At 46.4% G+C, this 12,015-nt stretch overlaps 1 protein-coding gene and 1 long non-coding RNA gene across 6 annotated transcripts in view; both read left to right on the top strand.

The window, feature by feature from the left end:
- Nucleotides 1-7,926, top strand: part of LOC147028689 (uncharacterized) — a 39,961-nt gene extending 32,035 nt beyond the window's left edge. Inside the window, exons 3-4 of the long non-coding RNA XR_015057670.1 lie at nucleotides 155-254; nucleotides 7,202-7,926. This is a non-coding gene — a long non-coding RNA (uncharacterized LOC147028689). The remainder of the gene's footprint in view (nucleotides 1-154; nucleotides 255-7,201) is intronic.
- Nucleotides 7,927-9,925: 1,999 nt separating this feature from the next.
- Nucleotides 9,926-12,015, top strand: part of LOC147028687 (uncharacterized) — a 170,837-nt gene continuing 168,747 nt past the window's right edge. For 2 of the 5 annotated variants that reach the window (XR_015057667.1, XR_015057666.1), the window contains exons 1-2: nucleotides 10,220-10,269; nucleotides 11,266-11,457. Coding sequence is in view for 1 of the 5 variants with exons in the window: in XM_085879365.1 (XP_085735491.1) it covers nucleotides 11,376-11,452 (77 nt within the window). In the remaining 4 variants the exon portion in view is untranslated. Of the gene's footprint in view, nucleotides 10,270-11,265; nucleotides 11,458-12,015 lie in introns of all 5 variants that reach the window. The other 3 variants (XM_085879365.1, XR_015057668.1, XR_015057669.1) reach the window with 3 other exon arrangements.

Genomic DNA, 12,015 nt, shown 5'->3' with positions numbered 1-12,015 from the left:
CAACGTTTCTCAAATCACCATTTCAAACAAATATTTATTCACTTGTAAGCACCCTGTGGCTGCTCGGCTGCATCATTTTCTGGGGGATGCTGCTGTGCTGCTGATGCAATGCCCATGACAACAACTTGCTTGTATTTATTTTTGCCAACCTCAGAACGATGACTGCTCAACCAACCTGCCTGGTGTTAATTGAAGGGATAAAAACAGAAATTTGAACTCAAGACCCTCGGAATTCAAGCCAAGAACCTTTACGGGTAAGTCAACAGCAGACTTGTTTCAAACATGAATTTGTCATAATATTGTGACGGTTGTCACTTGGGGAGAACTTCCTGCACCCCACGAGAGAATGGAAGCACACACAAACACATTATGTCGTAATATTCTGTTTATAAATTAAGTAAATCGAATTGACGTGATTGGTATGCATTGAGCGTGTAAGCAGTGTAAGGGCCTGTTCATACCACCACCCCTCCCCCCTACCCTCTACCACACCATCATCCCTCCCTCCGCCCCCCCCCCACCCAGTCTCGACATTTCTATCTCCTTTGTTTTACCCCATTCACTTCCATTCGCTTCAGCACCAAAACTATTCGCAAACCCATTCACTCGATAACGGACCAAACACGGTCACAACCACAATTACAGGGCGATCGAGGCGGAGACAGAAAGTGTTGGATTCTTCTGGCAAGTTCGATCGTGCCACCCCCCCCCCCCCTTACTGTCAGGAAATACAACACCGGAAACACACAGTCTGTCTCTGTCTCTGTCTCTGTCTCTGTCTCTGTCCCTGTCTCTATCTCTCTCTGTGTCTCTGTGTCTCTCTCTCTCTCTCTCTCTCTCTCTCTCTCTCTCTCTCTCTCTCTCTCTCTCTCTCCCTCTCTCTCAACCTCTCTGTCTCTCTCTCTCTCTCTCAACCTCTCTATCTCTTTCTCTATCTCTATCTCTCTCTCTCAACCTCTCTCTCTCTATCTCTATCTCTCTCACCCCTATCTATCTATCTCCCTCTCCCTCTCTCTCTCCCTCCCTCTCTCCCTCCCTCTCACTCTCTCTCTCTCTCTCTCTCTCTCTCTCTCTCTCTCTCTCTCTCTCTCTCTCTATCTCTCTCTCTCTATCTCTCTATCTCTCTATCTCTCTATCTCTCTATCTCTCTATCTCTCTCACCCCTATCTCTCTCTCTCTCTCTCTCTCTCTCTCTCTCTCTCTCTCTCTCTCTCTCTCTCTCTCTCTCTCTCTCTCTCTCTCTCTCTCTCTCTCTCTCTCTCTCTCTCTCTCTCTCTCTCTCTCTCTCTTTCTCTCTCTCTCTCTCTCTCTCTCTCCCCCCCCTGCTGGTTGTTGAGTTGTGCGTGGGTGTGGCATCATGGCAGCTCTGCAAGTATAGCTGTGAGTGCAGTGTCGTGTTGGTGTTTTTCCTATCCCCTTTATCGCTCCCCTTGTATCCTTGTTTGCTTGTGAGTTTTTCTCCTGTGTGTCCTTTCTTTGTTGAGACAGGAGAGAGAAAGAGAGTGCGCACAGTAAGTGTTTTGCAGGCCTGTTCATGACTTCCTGGTTTTTGGGCCTGCTTTTCTACTTGCTGTGTTTCTCCGTTTCGCCTTTTCTTCGCGAAATACTTCGTTCATATTAATCTATTGTTTCCCTCCACTTGCTAGTTTCGCTTGTGGCAGGTTTGCTTTTGGTTTCTTGATCCTTCAATTTACTTTGTATTGTTTCACAGTTATATGGCGAATGTACGTTTGCATCATTGTGTGTATGAGGAACTCACTCCAAAGAACGGGGTCATAGTTTGTCCACCGACAGAGTGAGTGTTGATGATGTCAAAATGGGTTTCGGAGAGCTCATTGGGCTCAAACATTCTCGCAGCGTCGAGGATGAATCAACCTGTTGTGCTATTTTTGTTTGAAGAGCCATACGTTGTTCAGACTGTCGAAACCGGCTTGCCTCTCCCGCCGGATCTTTTTGTTTGTGTCAGTCTTTTGGACACACTTGCTGTTAAAATTATTATATCAAATATTCCACCTTTCTTTGAAAGCGAGGACATTATCTCTGCTTTAAGTTATTTTGGGACGGTTGTATCACGGATTTCCATGTCCCCATTACGTTTGCATTCTGGCGTTTCGGTTCGACACATTATGTTGTTCCGACGCCACTGTTATATTGTTTTGAAGAACTAGTATGTGCCCGTAAAAAAAAAAAAAAAAATAATAATAATTAATAAATAAACCCCACGGGCCGTTTCTTCGCTCTCACGTGCCCGTACGTGCGTGACCCGGAAGTTCGATATTATTCGCAGTTATGATTATTCGCAATTTATTTTTAATACCCAATTATTCAATTAGCGCCAACGTATTTTACCTTTTCGCAATGTCGTGGCAAGGAAAAACAAAAAGAGAAGAGAAGAGAGATAAAATTTACTTCCTGGTTCGGAGCATACCAGCACTCTGATGTTCCCGAAATTTATACACCGTCTAATATGAAAACGATCATAACTTGGGCCATTGTGTTTATCTATAAATGCGCATAAGAAATCGAGAAATTATTAGAATACACTAAGTCATCACTCTCCGGAAGCCCGTACGTTGTAACCCATAATGGGGAACGCGGCTGTGCTTCCCTTCCCCATCGGCCACGCCCACGCAACAACGTGTCTTGCCATTGGTTTGGTAAATACATGGCCATAACTTGGGAAGCACTTGTCCAATTAATATCAAACCTTGAAAAGGCACATCCTCAGGTCCCCGGCAATCTACCTGGCAAGTTTCAATTAGATCGGACCAGTGGTTGTCGAGAAACTGGTCACACACACACACACACACACACACACACACACACACACACACACACACACACACACACACACACACACACACACACACACACACACACACACACACACACACACACACACACACACACACACACACACACACACACACACAGACACACACACACAGAGATTGCTGGAATTATAGATAGATGGTGCACGGTCACTTAGTACTGCTGTCACTCTTAAATATAAAGATCGTAGCTCCCGAGTTTATATTGCCACTGAAGTGATGACATGCTTTATTTGTGGCGAGCATGGACATTTAAAGAATGCGTGTCCAAAACCTAACATTTCTCGTGGTAAGTCTCAATGTGTGGAACCGAATGAGGACTCTCAATGCCAGGAGCCCAGAACAAGCACTAATGATGCACCTGGAGCTGCAGAACCCAAGCCAAGCACCAGTGGTGTGTCTAGAGTGGTGGAACGTGCAGACACCTCCCATAATCAGCCCTAGAAAACAAATGCAGAAGTTAAAGAATCTCAAGTAAATGACGAGGGTTTTATCACCGTTCACTCCCGAAGAAACAAGCGTCCTAACATCAACGGTCATGATGTAATGGTGAGCGTTCCTAAAAAAAAATAGCGCCATCGAGCAAACTACACGGCTCTCATGTAGACACAGCCAGCTCGCTCGCTGTTTTGGAAAAGGAAAACAAATTTGCAGTTCTTGCTCCGGTGGACGTTGACAGTGCTCCTTATCATGTACAGGATGAGCACGAGCATGAACAAGAGGGTGGTGTTGTGCCCCAAGAGGTAGATGTGGCCACCTCAGTGGTTGCTGACATCATCGACATTGAAAGTGAGCCTATGTTGGTCTCTCTCTCTACCAAAAGCATAGTGGCTGAGACATCTGCGTTCCAGACAACTCTGGACGTTACAGATGTGGAGCGTGTGTGTTCTGCTTCGGTCACGGCTTTTTCCCTCCCAGCAGGAATGGAAATGCCTGCTCCACCTATGGTGCATGGTTCAAGTATCCATCACCAATTAGACCATGAGTCTGACGGGGCCTCGTCGATTGCTTCTGGTGATAGTACTGAAGTCTGGAACGATCCAGGCTTATTTTAGCAACCTTAGGGTGTTCCAACTGTGCCCCCCCCCCAGGAGATCATAAAATTTTTACAGCACACCTTCTGTAAGAGACGTTCAAATTCAAGACTCCTTTCCAGACATGCACAGTTTTATTACCTCTGCAAAGTGGCTGCTCCTTCAGTCCGAGCAGTTTGACATGACTGAACAACAAATGTTTTGTCTGAGGAAGTGGGTTTTGAAAGCAAGGAAACGACTGCGTCCATAACCCGGCCAATTGACTGATGTCTTTTTCAAAATTCCACGCTATGGCTTTCTCAATTGCTACTTTAAACATTAATGGAGGACGCTCGAACTTATGCAAAGCTGAATTGAAGGAGCTTGTTTTGAAGAACCACCTTGAATTTTTACTGTTACAGGAAACCAGATGTCGCTCCTCCTGTATGAGCGAATGGGAGAGAATGAAAGGAAGGTGGTTCTTCAGCAGCTTAGAGTGTCACAGAGCTGGGCAGTTTTTACGCAGTTAGAAACATCCCTCACACACTTAGATTTTTATGGATTTGTTTGTTTAGGAGGGGATTTTAACTGCAGGATGGATTCTTCTATTGATCACAATGGAAAGAGCCTCACCCAGCGAGCATTATGCCCCTGGCGAGGGCTTTGACAACCTTCTCCGTTATTGACATTTGGAGGACTTGTAATCCATAAACACGACAATAAACGTGGTGTCGGTATTTATATAGATGTCTGTCCCTCGCAAGGTTAGACCGTTTTTATATTAAAAATGATTTTTAAAATATTGTGACCCATACTGGTATCATCCCCAGTGGTTTCTCAGACCATCATATGGTTATGCTTCGCATTCACCCACCAATTCGTAACTGAGGTGCTGCCTACTGGTCTTTTAATGTAAGCCTCCCCGAGGATCATTTATTCCTTGATACCTTTCGTGTTTTTTGGAGAACTTTACTCCAACGTAAACCCTCCTTTCCCCATCTTGTGCAATGCTGGGACAATGCCAAAGCACAGATAAGATCCTTCTGCCAGCAATACGGAGCTTATCAAACTCGACATGATTCTGCACTTCAATCCCTGGTACCCAGAGAAATATTATCTTTGCAATCCAACCTCTCAGCCTCAAAAACCAAAAGGACCAACTTTTTGCTTGCAAAGAAAAAAGCTCTTCTTGCTGGACTGTGCAAAGCAGGCCGGGGGAGCTCTGATCCGTCTCCGAATGGAAAATCTATATCACTTGGATACTTCCTCCAAGTTCTTCTTCGGACTGGAAGTTCAGAAAAAACAAATCAGCAGATACCCTTACGAAAGACGAAGGAAGGAAGAATAACGCACTGCCAAAAAGACATCCGGGTTTCACTCAAGGATTATTTCTCTGAACTCTACCAAGCCAGGAGCACTGATGATGAGATTGTGGAATCCCTGACTTATTCCTTACCCACCTTATCAGAATCTGCACGTCTCCAACTAGACAAGGAAATAACTTTGGAGGAACTTCTGGCTGCCCTACATACCCTACCAACAGGCAAAGCCTCTGGACTATATGGAATGCCTATAGAACTTTATAAAACCTTTTGGGGGCTTCTGGGACCAGAGTTACATGAAGTTCTGATTGACGGTCTACGATTGAATCTGTTGCCATTAAGCTGTCGCAGGGCTGTACTCGCCCTTATCCCCACAAAAGGTGACCTTCAGCAACCGTGCAACTGGCGTCCTATATCATTGCTTTGCACGGCTTATAAAATTTTCTCAAAGGTTCTTACCAACCGGCTCAGACCCGTGATTGGGGAAATTATACACCCTGATCAATCCTATTGTGTTCCAAAAAGAACAATACACAACAGAATCTTTATTATGCGAGACATGATTGATATCTGCACTCTTGCGGAAAAAAATATTGGTTTGGTTTTTCTAGACCAGGAAAAAGCCTTTGACACTGTTGATTACTTCTATCTTTTTTCTGTTTTACGAGGGTTTGGTTTTGGGGCCACTTTTATCTCTCACATACAGCTCCTGTATAACAACATTTTTAGTTTAATCAAAGTTAATAATATTTTATGTCAGCCTTTCCCAGTGAGTTGAGGCATTCGTCAAGGCTGCCCTTTGTCCGGCCTTCTCTATTACCTAGTAATCGAGCCTTTGCTCATTCGGTTGCGGGAACATCTTCATGGTTTTCTTCCCCAACCAATGGCGAACCCAGTCAAAGTAATTGCCTATGCGGATGATCTTTGTGTGGTTATCCATTCAGATGAGGATGTCTCTGCCTTGGTCCACTGTGTCCATGAATTCAGTTTGGCAAGCTCCACTTAAGTGAACTGGAAAAAGAGCAAAGCTCTCTATCTTGGTCCGCAAAACGGCGCCACTCCTCCGACCCTGCCCGAGCAACTTGAATGGGCATGGGATGGAATTTTTTTTTATCTCAGTCTCTTCCTTGGCACTCAAAATTTCGTTTTTCAAAACTGGGAATTTTTAATAAACAAAACTGAGAGGTGGCTACTAAAATGGAAGGGACTACTTAGCCAAATCTCATATCGGGGGCGAACCCTTGTTATTAATAACCTTGCGGCGTCAATGCTTTGGCATATTTTTACGGCACTACAACCCCCAGATTTCATTCTTAAAAAACTACAATCCATTTTTATTGACTTCTTTTGGGGGGGAAGCACTCGCTCCCTCCCGGTGTGCTAAGCCTGCCTATTGCCGAAGGAGGACAGGGGCTGGTTGCCGTTACCAGCAAGGTGATGACTTTTCGCCTCCTTTCATTGCGCAGGCTGTTATACACGGATGTCTTTTGGAAAGCCTTCTTTCACTGCCTGCTTCGGCAGGCAGGGAAACTTGGTTATGATCAGGAACTCTTTCTCATGGACACCAAGAAAGTTGACATCACATCAGTGCCCCTGTTCTATAGAAGTATGCTGGAGGCATGGCAGGCAGTCACCGTCCACCGTGATGACAGTAGCGACTCTCTCAAAATGTTTTTAAACGAGCCCATTTTTCTAAACCCTCTTTTTAAAGGGGTTTGTGGTGATCGCAATTTTATGCAAAATTTTATTGATGCTGGATACACCAAGGTTAAACATTTTAGAACTCCTTTTCCTTATAAATGGAAGCCATCTGCCGAGGTTGCTGTGGTCACTAGAATTCGGTCCATTGTAGTTATAAGGAGAATTTTCTCCGCAATTCTACGCTTTTTCAAGCAGTTCAAGCTAAAATGGACTCCAAAGTTGGACTCCACACCTTCGCTCCAACACCCCTTTCCATCACTTTTACTTCACTTTCAAGGTGTTATCCCTTTTAACTCAATGGAAAAACGTACTGTTTATTTTTTGTGTGTTAAAGCCCTTGTTCCTGAGAGACCTGCAGAACCACAAGCGCACTGGAAGAGGATGCTCTGGGTTACTCCATCCACTACAATCCAATGGCTTGTTATGTACAAGACGCCCATTGCCGAGCGCTCTGGAGACTTGCAGTGGCGGCTTGCGCACTACATTTTACCCTCAAATGTTTTGTCTCATCGCATATGTTCTAGTAACACGGAATTGTGTCCTTTCTGTGGTGTTACTGAAAATATTTTCCACATTTTTATTGAGTGCCCAAGGCTGCCCCCCCCCCCTTTTTATGATCTTATCACATGTACTCTGATGGCTCGACCTTGTTTTTACACATTGTGTTTTTATCTTCGGTTTTAGTATCTCTTACCGATGCAAAGATGAGTGTCTTTTCGCAAATTATTTGCCTTCCGAGGCTAAACTCGCTATATACCTGTCAAGGAAGCATGGAATACAAAATACCAACAATTTTGATGACTATGTAGTTCATCTTTTTAAAGCCTTTGTCACATCACGTTTGCACTTTGAATTTCAACTCAGTGATTTTATGTTGTTTTCACAGAAGTGGTGTGTGAAGGAATCGTTATGTAAACTTGTTGATGGTGTCCTGACAGTTAATTTATGATTTTGCCTTGTTTCCGTATGAACTCTTCCCTCATTTTAACTTTGTACAATGTTTGCCTTTGGTTTATGATTTCCTTGTGCACAATGATTCCTGGAAATAAAGAGGAACAAAATGTCATATACATATATATATATATTGTTACGGATTCGCGCCCGCCGGCGTGCTGACGGCCACGTAACTCGAATCGCGGCACGTCGCCCACCGGACGGACAATCCAGTCGTGACCCTCTCGGACTAACGCCGGGAACCAGTCACGGGTGGACCTTTCGGTCTCACCGCGATCGAGCCAATCAGCCCCCGCGTGGGATAGGGTTGCTCGCCAAATTCGACCTACCTAAGTACCCACACGGAGGGTAGACCGGGCGATCGCACCTCGCCGCAGGTCGACTTCGGACACGGGCCACTTAAGCGACCCGTTCCGTACTATCGGGATAACCGAGCGGTGTTATTCGTCGACCTCGACGGTTCGATTAATTATCGGGCGTATTCAGCCCACTACCAACCCTTTACGTGAAGCAAGATGAGGATTCAATGAAGGAAATGACGAAGCGAAGCGGGAAACAGTTCAACACAAAGCACATTTATTCGCGATGAACGGAAAGCACACATATTCAATTCCACCAAAAGCACACAGAAAAGAAAAACACAATTCAATTTACACAAAAAGCAAATGCGACAATGCAGATCTAATACCGATTACACGAGCACACGGCAACACTTATACAATTTTACTTCACAGACGGCGCCGACAACACATACCCAAAACCAAGGAAAGAATACCCTCAAGGATGAGGCGGGCCTGAGGCCGAGACCGGGTCGGGCCTACCCGTCTGGTGATGAGACGCGGAGCGGCGATGGTGCCTCAACTCCGCGGGCCTCGCGGGCAGTGTCTGGTAGGGGGTGGGAAAGGGGCCCCCTTGGTCGCACTATCTCAGCGCGGGGGGAAACAGGAGGGGGTTGCTGATGCTCGGGGTATAGAGGATTTTTATTGTCCCGCGACGAGCGTCTCCACCTCGGCCAGGTCGCGCTGTCGGCCTCCCTGGGGTGCAGCTCCCTGCACGACGCGAGCACCCCCTCGTCTGCCCTCGCCGCCTCTCCACAGCTCCGTCCCCTCCGCTCCGACTCCAACGCACACGACGACCAGCTCCTTCTTGCCAACTCCACCACCCGCGAAGTCTTAACTCTCTGTTCCCTCTCGACTCTACTACTCACTGGACTGACGAACACGGTCGCTTATATCAGCCCCGTGGCTTCGCCTTTGACCCCCTCCCTTCGACCTTTCACCTCGCTCCCCATTGGCCCGAGAAAAAGTGGGCGTGAATGCTTTTTGATCCATAAATTTGCATATATCGATCGCCCTCCAACGCCCTGGAGGCGGGGCCAAATCGCCCCTCGCTCACCGATTGGACGGCAAAAAGTGGGCGTGTGTCGTTTTTGATCCGTTTTTGAAGCACAAAATCTGTGATTTTGTACACGCTGTTCGGCGCGCGCCCTGCACGAGTCCAACACCGGTACCCACAAGCGGCGCAAGAACGGTGGCGATGCGACGGTTGCGAGGTGTGACGTGAAGGTCGTGGCGGTTGTGGTGAAGCGGCGTTGTGGTTGGTGGTTGATGTTGTGGTTGGTGGTGGTAGCAATGGCGATTGGTCCAAAATAAAGATAGTAAAAGAAAAACGGCTATCCTGAAGAGTCGCAGCACGCATAAATGACATGTATTCCCACTAGACAACGGGTTTGGGCCTAACTACACATGTACTTACCGAGATATCTCACCTAAGGGACCTGAATGGTGGTTTGCGAATTTGGTAACCACAACAATATATATATATATATATATATATATATATATCTCTCTCTCTCTCTCTCTCTCTCTCTCTCTCTCTCTCTCTCTCTCTCTCTCTTTCTCTCTCTCTCTCTCTCTCTCTCTCTCTCTCTCTCTCTCTCTCTCTCTCTCTCTCTCTCTCTCTCTCTCTCTCTCTCTCTCTCTCTCTCTCTCTCTCTCTCTCTCTCTCTCTCTCTCTCTCTCTCTCTCTCTCTCTCTCTCTCTCTCTCTCTCTCTCTCTCTCTCTCTCTCTCTCTCTCTCTCTCTCTCTCTCTCTCTCTCTCTCTCCCTCCCTCTCGTACATTGTGTGTACTGTCATGGCTGCTGCTTCCTTCGTGTCGTGAGTACCTGTCCTCCGTTCAGTGCCGGATAAACCACTAGGCCCGTGAGGCCCAGGCCTTGACCTACGAAAATTTCCGACGACGTATTTTTCAGTCCGAGTTATGTGCAGGAAGGCTGAACACACCGTGAAGGAAAGCGGCTGCTACGCTGCCAGACAGTGATCGTCGACAGGGAGCGTGGAACCACGTGATCACATCACAATCAACCAATCACAGGCGTCGCCGCTATCTGGCTGATGGGTGAGGTAACGTTCGCGCTGAGTATGAACACACTGGCCTCTTACTTTCCTGTGAGTTATCGAGCATCCTGACGCTTGCAGTTCTTCGTTTTGCTCTTATTTGTCGTTTTTTAATCTTGACTATCGCCGACCGATATATTCGGCACCACGACAGTGGTTCTTGCAAACGCGACAAAAAGAAGAGGCGAGAAACATAAACAAAAAGACTGTCTGGATCCATGTTGAAATTTTTTTCACCTCACGAGAGTCGAGATGAGCAAACGGGATGTGCGGATTCTGAGTCTTCTGACGTCGATGTCGAGGGATCAAGTAATCTCGCACTGCATCACATTTCGAAAGCTGATGATACCAATACCGTCGCATCGAGCAACGAGAGAAGCATTGGAACAACTGCAGTCAGTGCTGCGGCTCGTAGTTTCAATCCTTATCCTGCTGAATGGACTCTTTCCGCAGAACTCGTGGATAATTTCATCCAGAATCCTCCTGCCGAGATAGGAACGCAGATTTTTCGTATACGGTCGATTTCTCCGAAGTGATCGCGTCGTTTGCCAACCAAAAGGCACGAAAGGAGGTGTTTCAGCAGGGTGGAAATTGAATACACAAACATTCCTCCGAATTTGTTTTCTGTATCGTTCGTTTCTCAATTTCGAAGCCGAATTGGATTTTACAGGCACTTGTATATTTGAAAGTCGGACAAATCGCCATTGACCGCAGTCTGTTCCGATTAAATTTCATGTTCAAAATCGTCGTTTTGGTCACTCTTGAATTTGGCCTACGAAGACCTTAATCCGGCCCTGCCTCCGTTGTGCTGGTTTGTTTTCCCACATTGCCCATTTCACTCCCTGTGTTCGTGTTGTTTGTTTGTGAGGTTTTCCCGTGTTTCCCCTCTTTGTGGAGAAGAGAGAGAGCCCGTCGCCGTGCTCGTCAGGGTATCGTTGGTTCCAAGGGCGGTTCCCTGTTCGACGTTTCAAAATTCAAAAACTTTTCGCTTTAAACCTTCATTTTGCTTTTTTATTTCGCTTATCTTTCCTTATTTTGTTCGGTTAGCGCTCCCTTTCCCAAGGTTCGGGAAAAGTTGGAGTGTATTGGTGACTTCCTCTTCCTGAATTAGGAAGACGTCGAGTGTTGAAACATGGCGGCCGCTCGCTCGCAGCGATATGGCGTCGCCTGCTCCCACCGGAGGGCGTTTCAGTGGAGGCGATTGTTCTCGCGATCGGGAACATTATCGGGTTCGGTGAGGTACGAGCCGCGTCGCGTATTAATAAACAAGTTATCGTGTTTGTGTCCGACGAAGAGCACGTTGCTCTCGTCGTTCAACAAGGCCTGTCCCTCGACTCTGGACACTGTGATGACGTATCCTTTAGATACTCCTGCTCAGAAAGTGGTAATCTCAAATGTTCCGCCATTCCTGAGCGGGGATTTAATCCTGAAAGTGCTGCAGCTATGGACACTGCGTATCCCCTCTAATAATGCTCCCTTTGGGCTGTAAAGATGAACGTGCCAGTCACGTGATGTGTTTCCGTAGACAAGTATTTATGGTACTCAACAAGGATTATCCCTCTCTGAACGTCATTTTTAATGTTCACTGTAAATAGTCACGACTACCAAGTATATGTAAACACTGACACCCTGAAGTGCTTTGGTTGTGGTGCAGTGGGACACATGAAACAGTTTTGCTCTCTTCGAAGAACGCAGCTTTCCACGGCCGAACCGAATAACAACGACTCAGATTAATGTTAACATTTCCCTTTCAACGAACTTACAGGATAAACCGGCTGAACGAGTGGACACGCCCCC

Source organism: Eptatretus burgeri, chromosome 4, assembly GCF_056783735.1.
Source record: "Eptatretus burgeri isolate ZD-2024b chromosome 4, Ebu_testis_v1, whole genome shotgun sequence".
NCBI classification, from domain to species: domain Eukaryota; kingdom Metazoa; phylum Chordata; class Myxini; order Myxiniformes; family Myxinidae; genus Eptatretus; species Eptatretus burgeri.
Note: the sequence above shows the minus strand (reverse complement) of the source record. Positions and strands in the feature narration are given on the sequence as shown.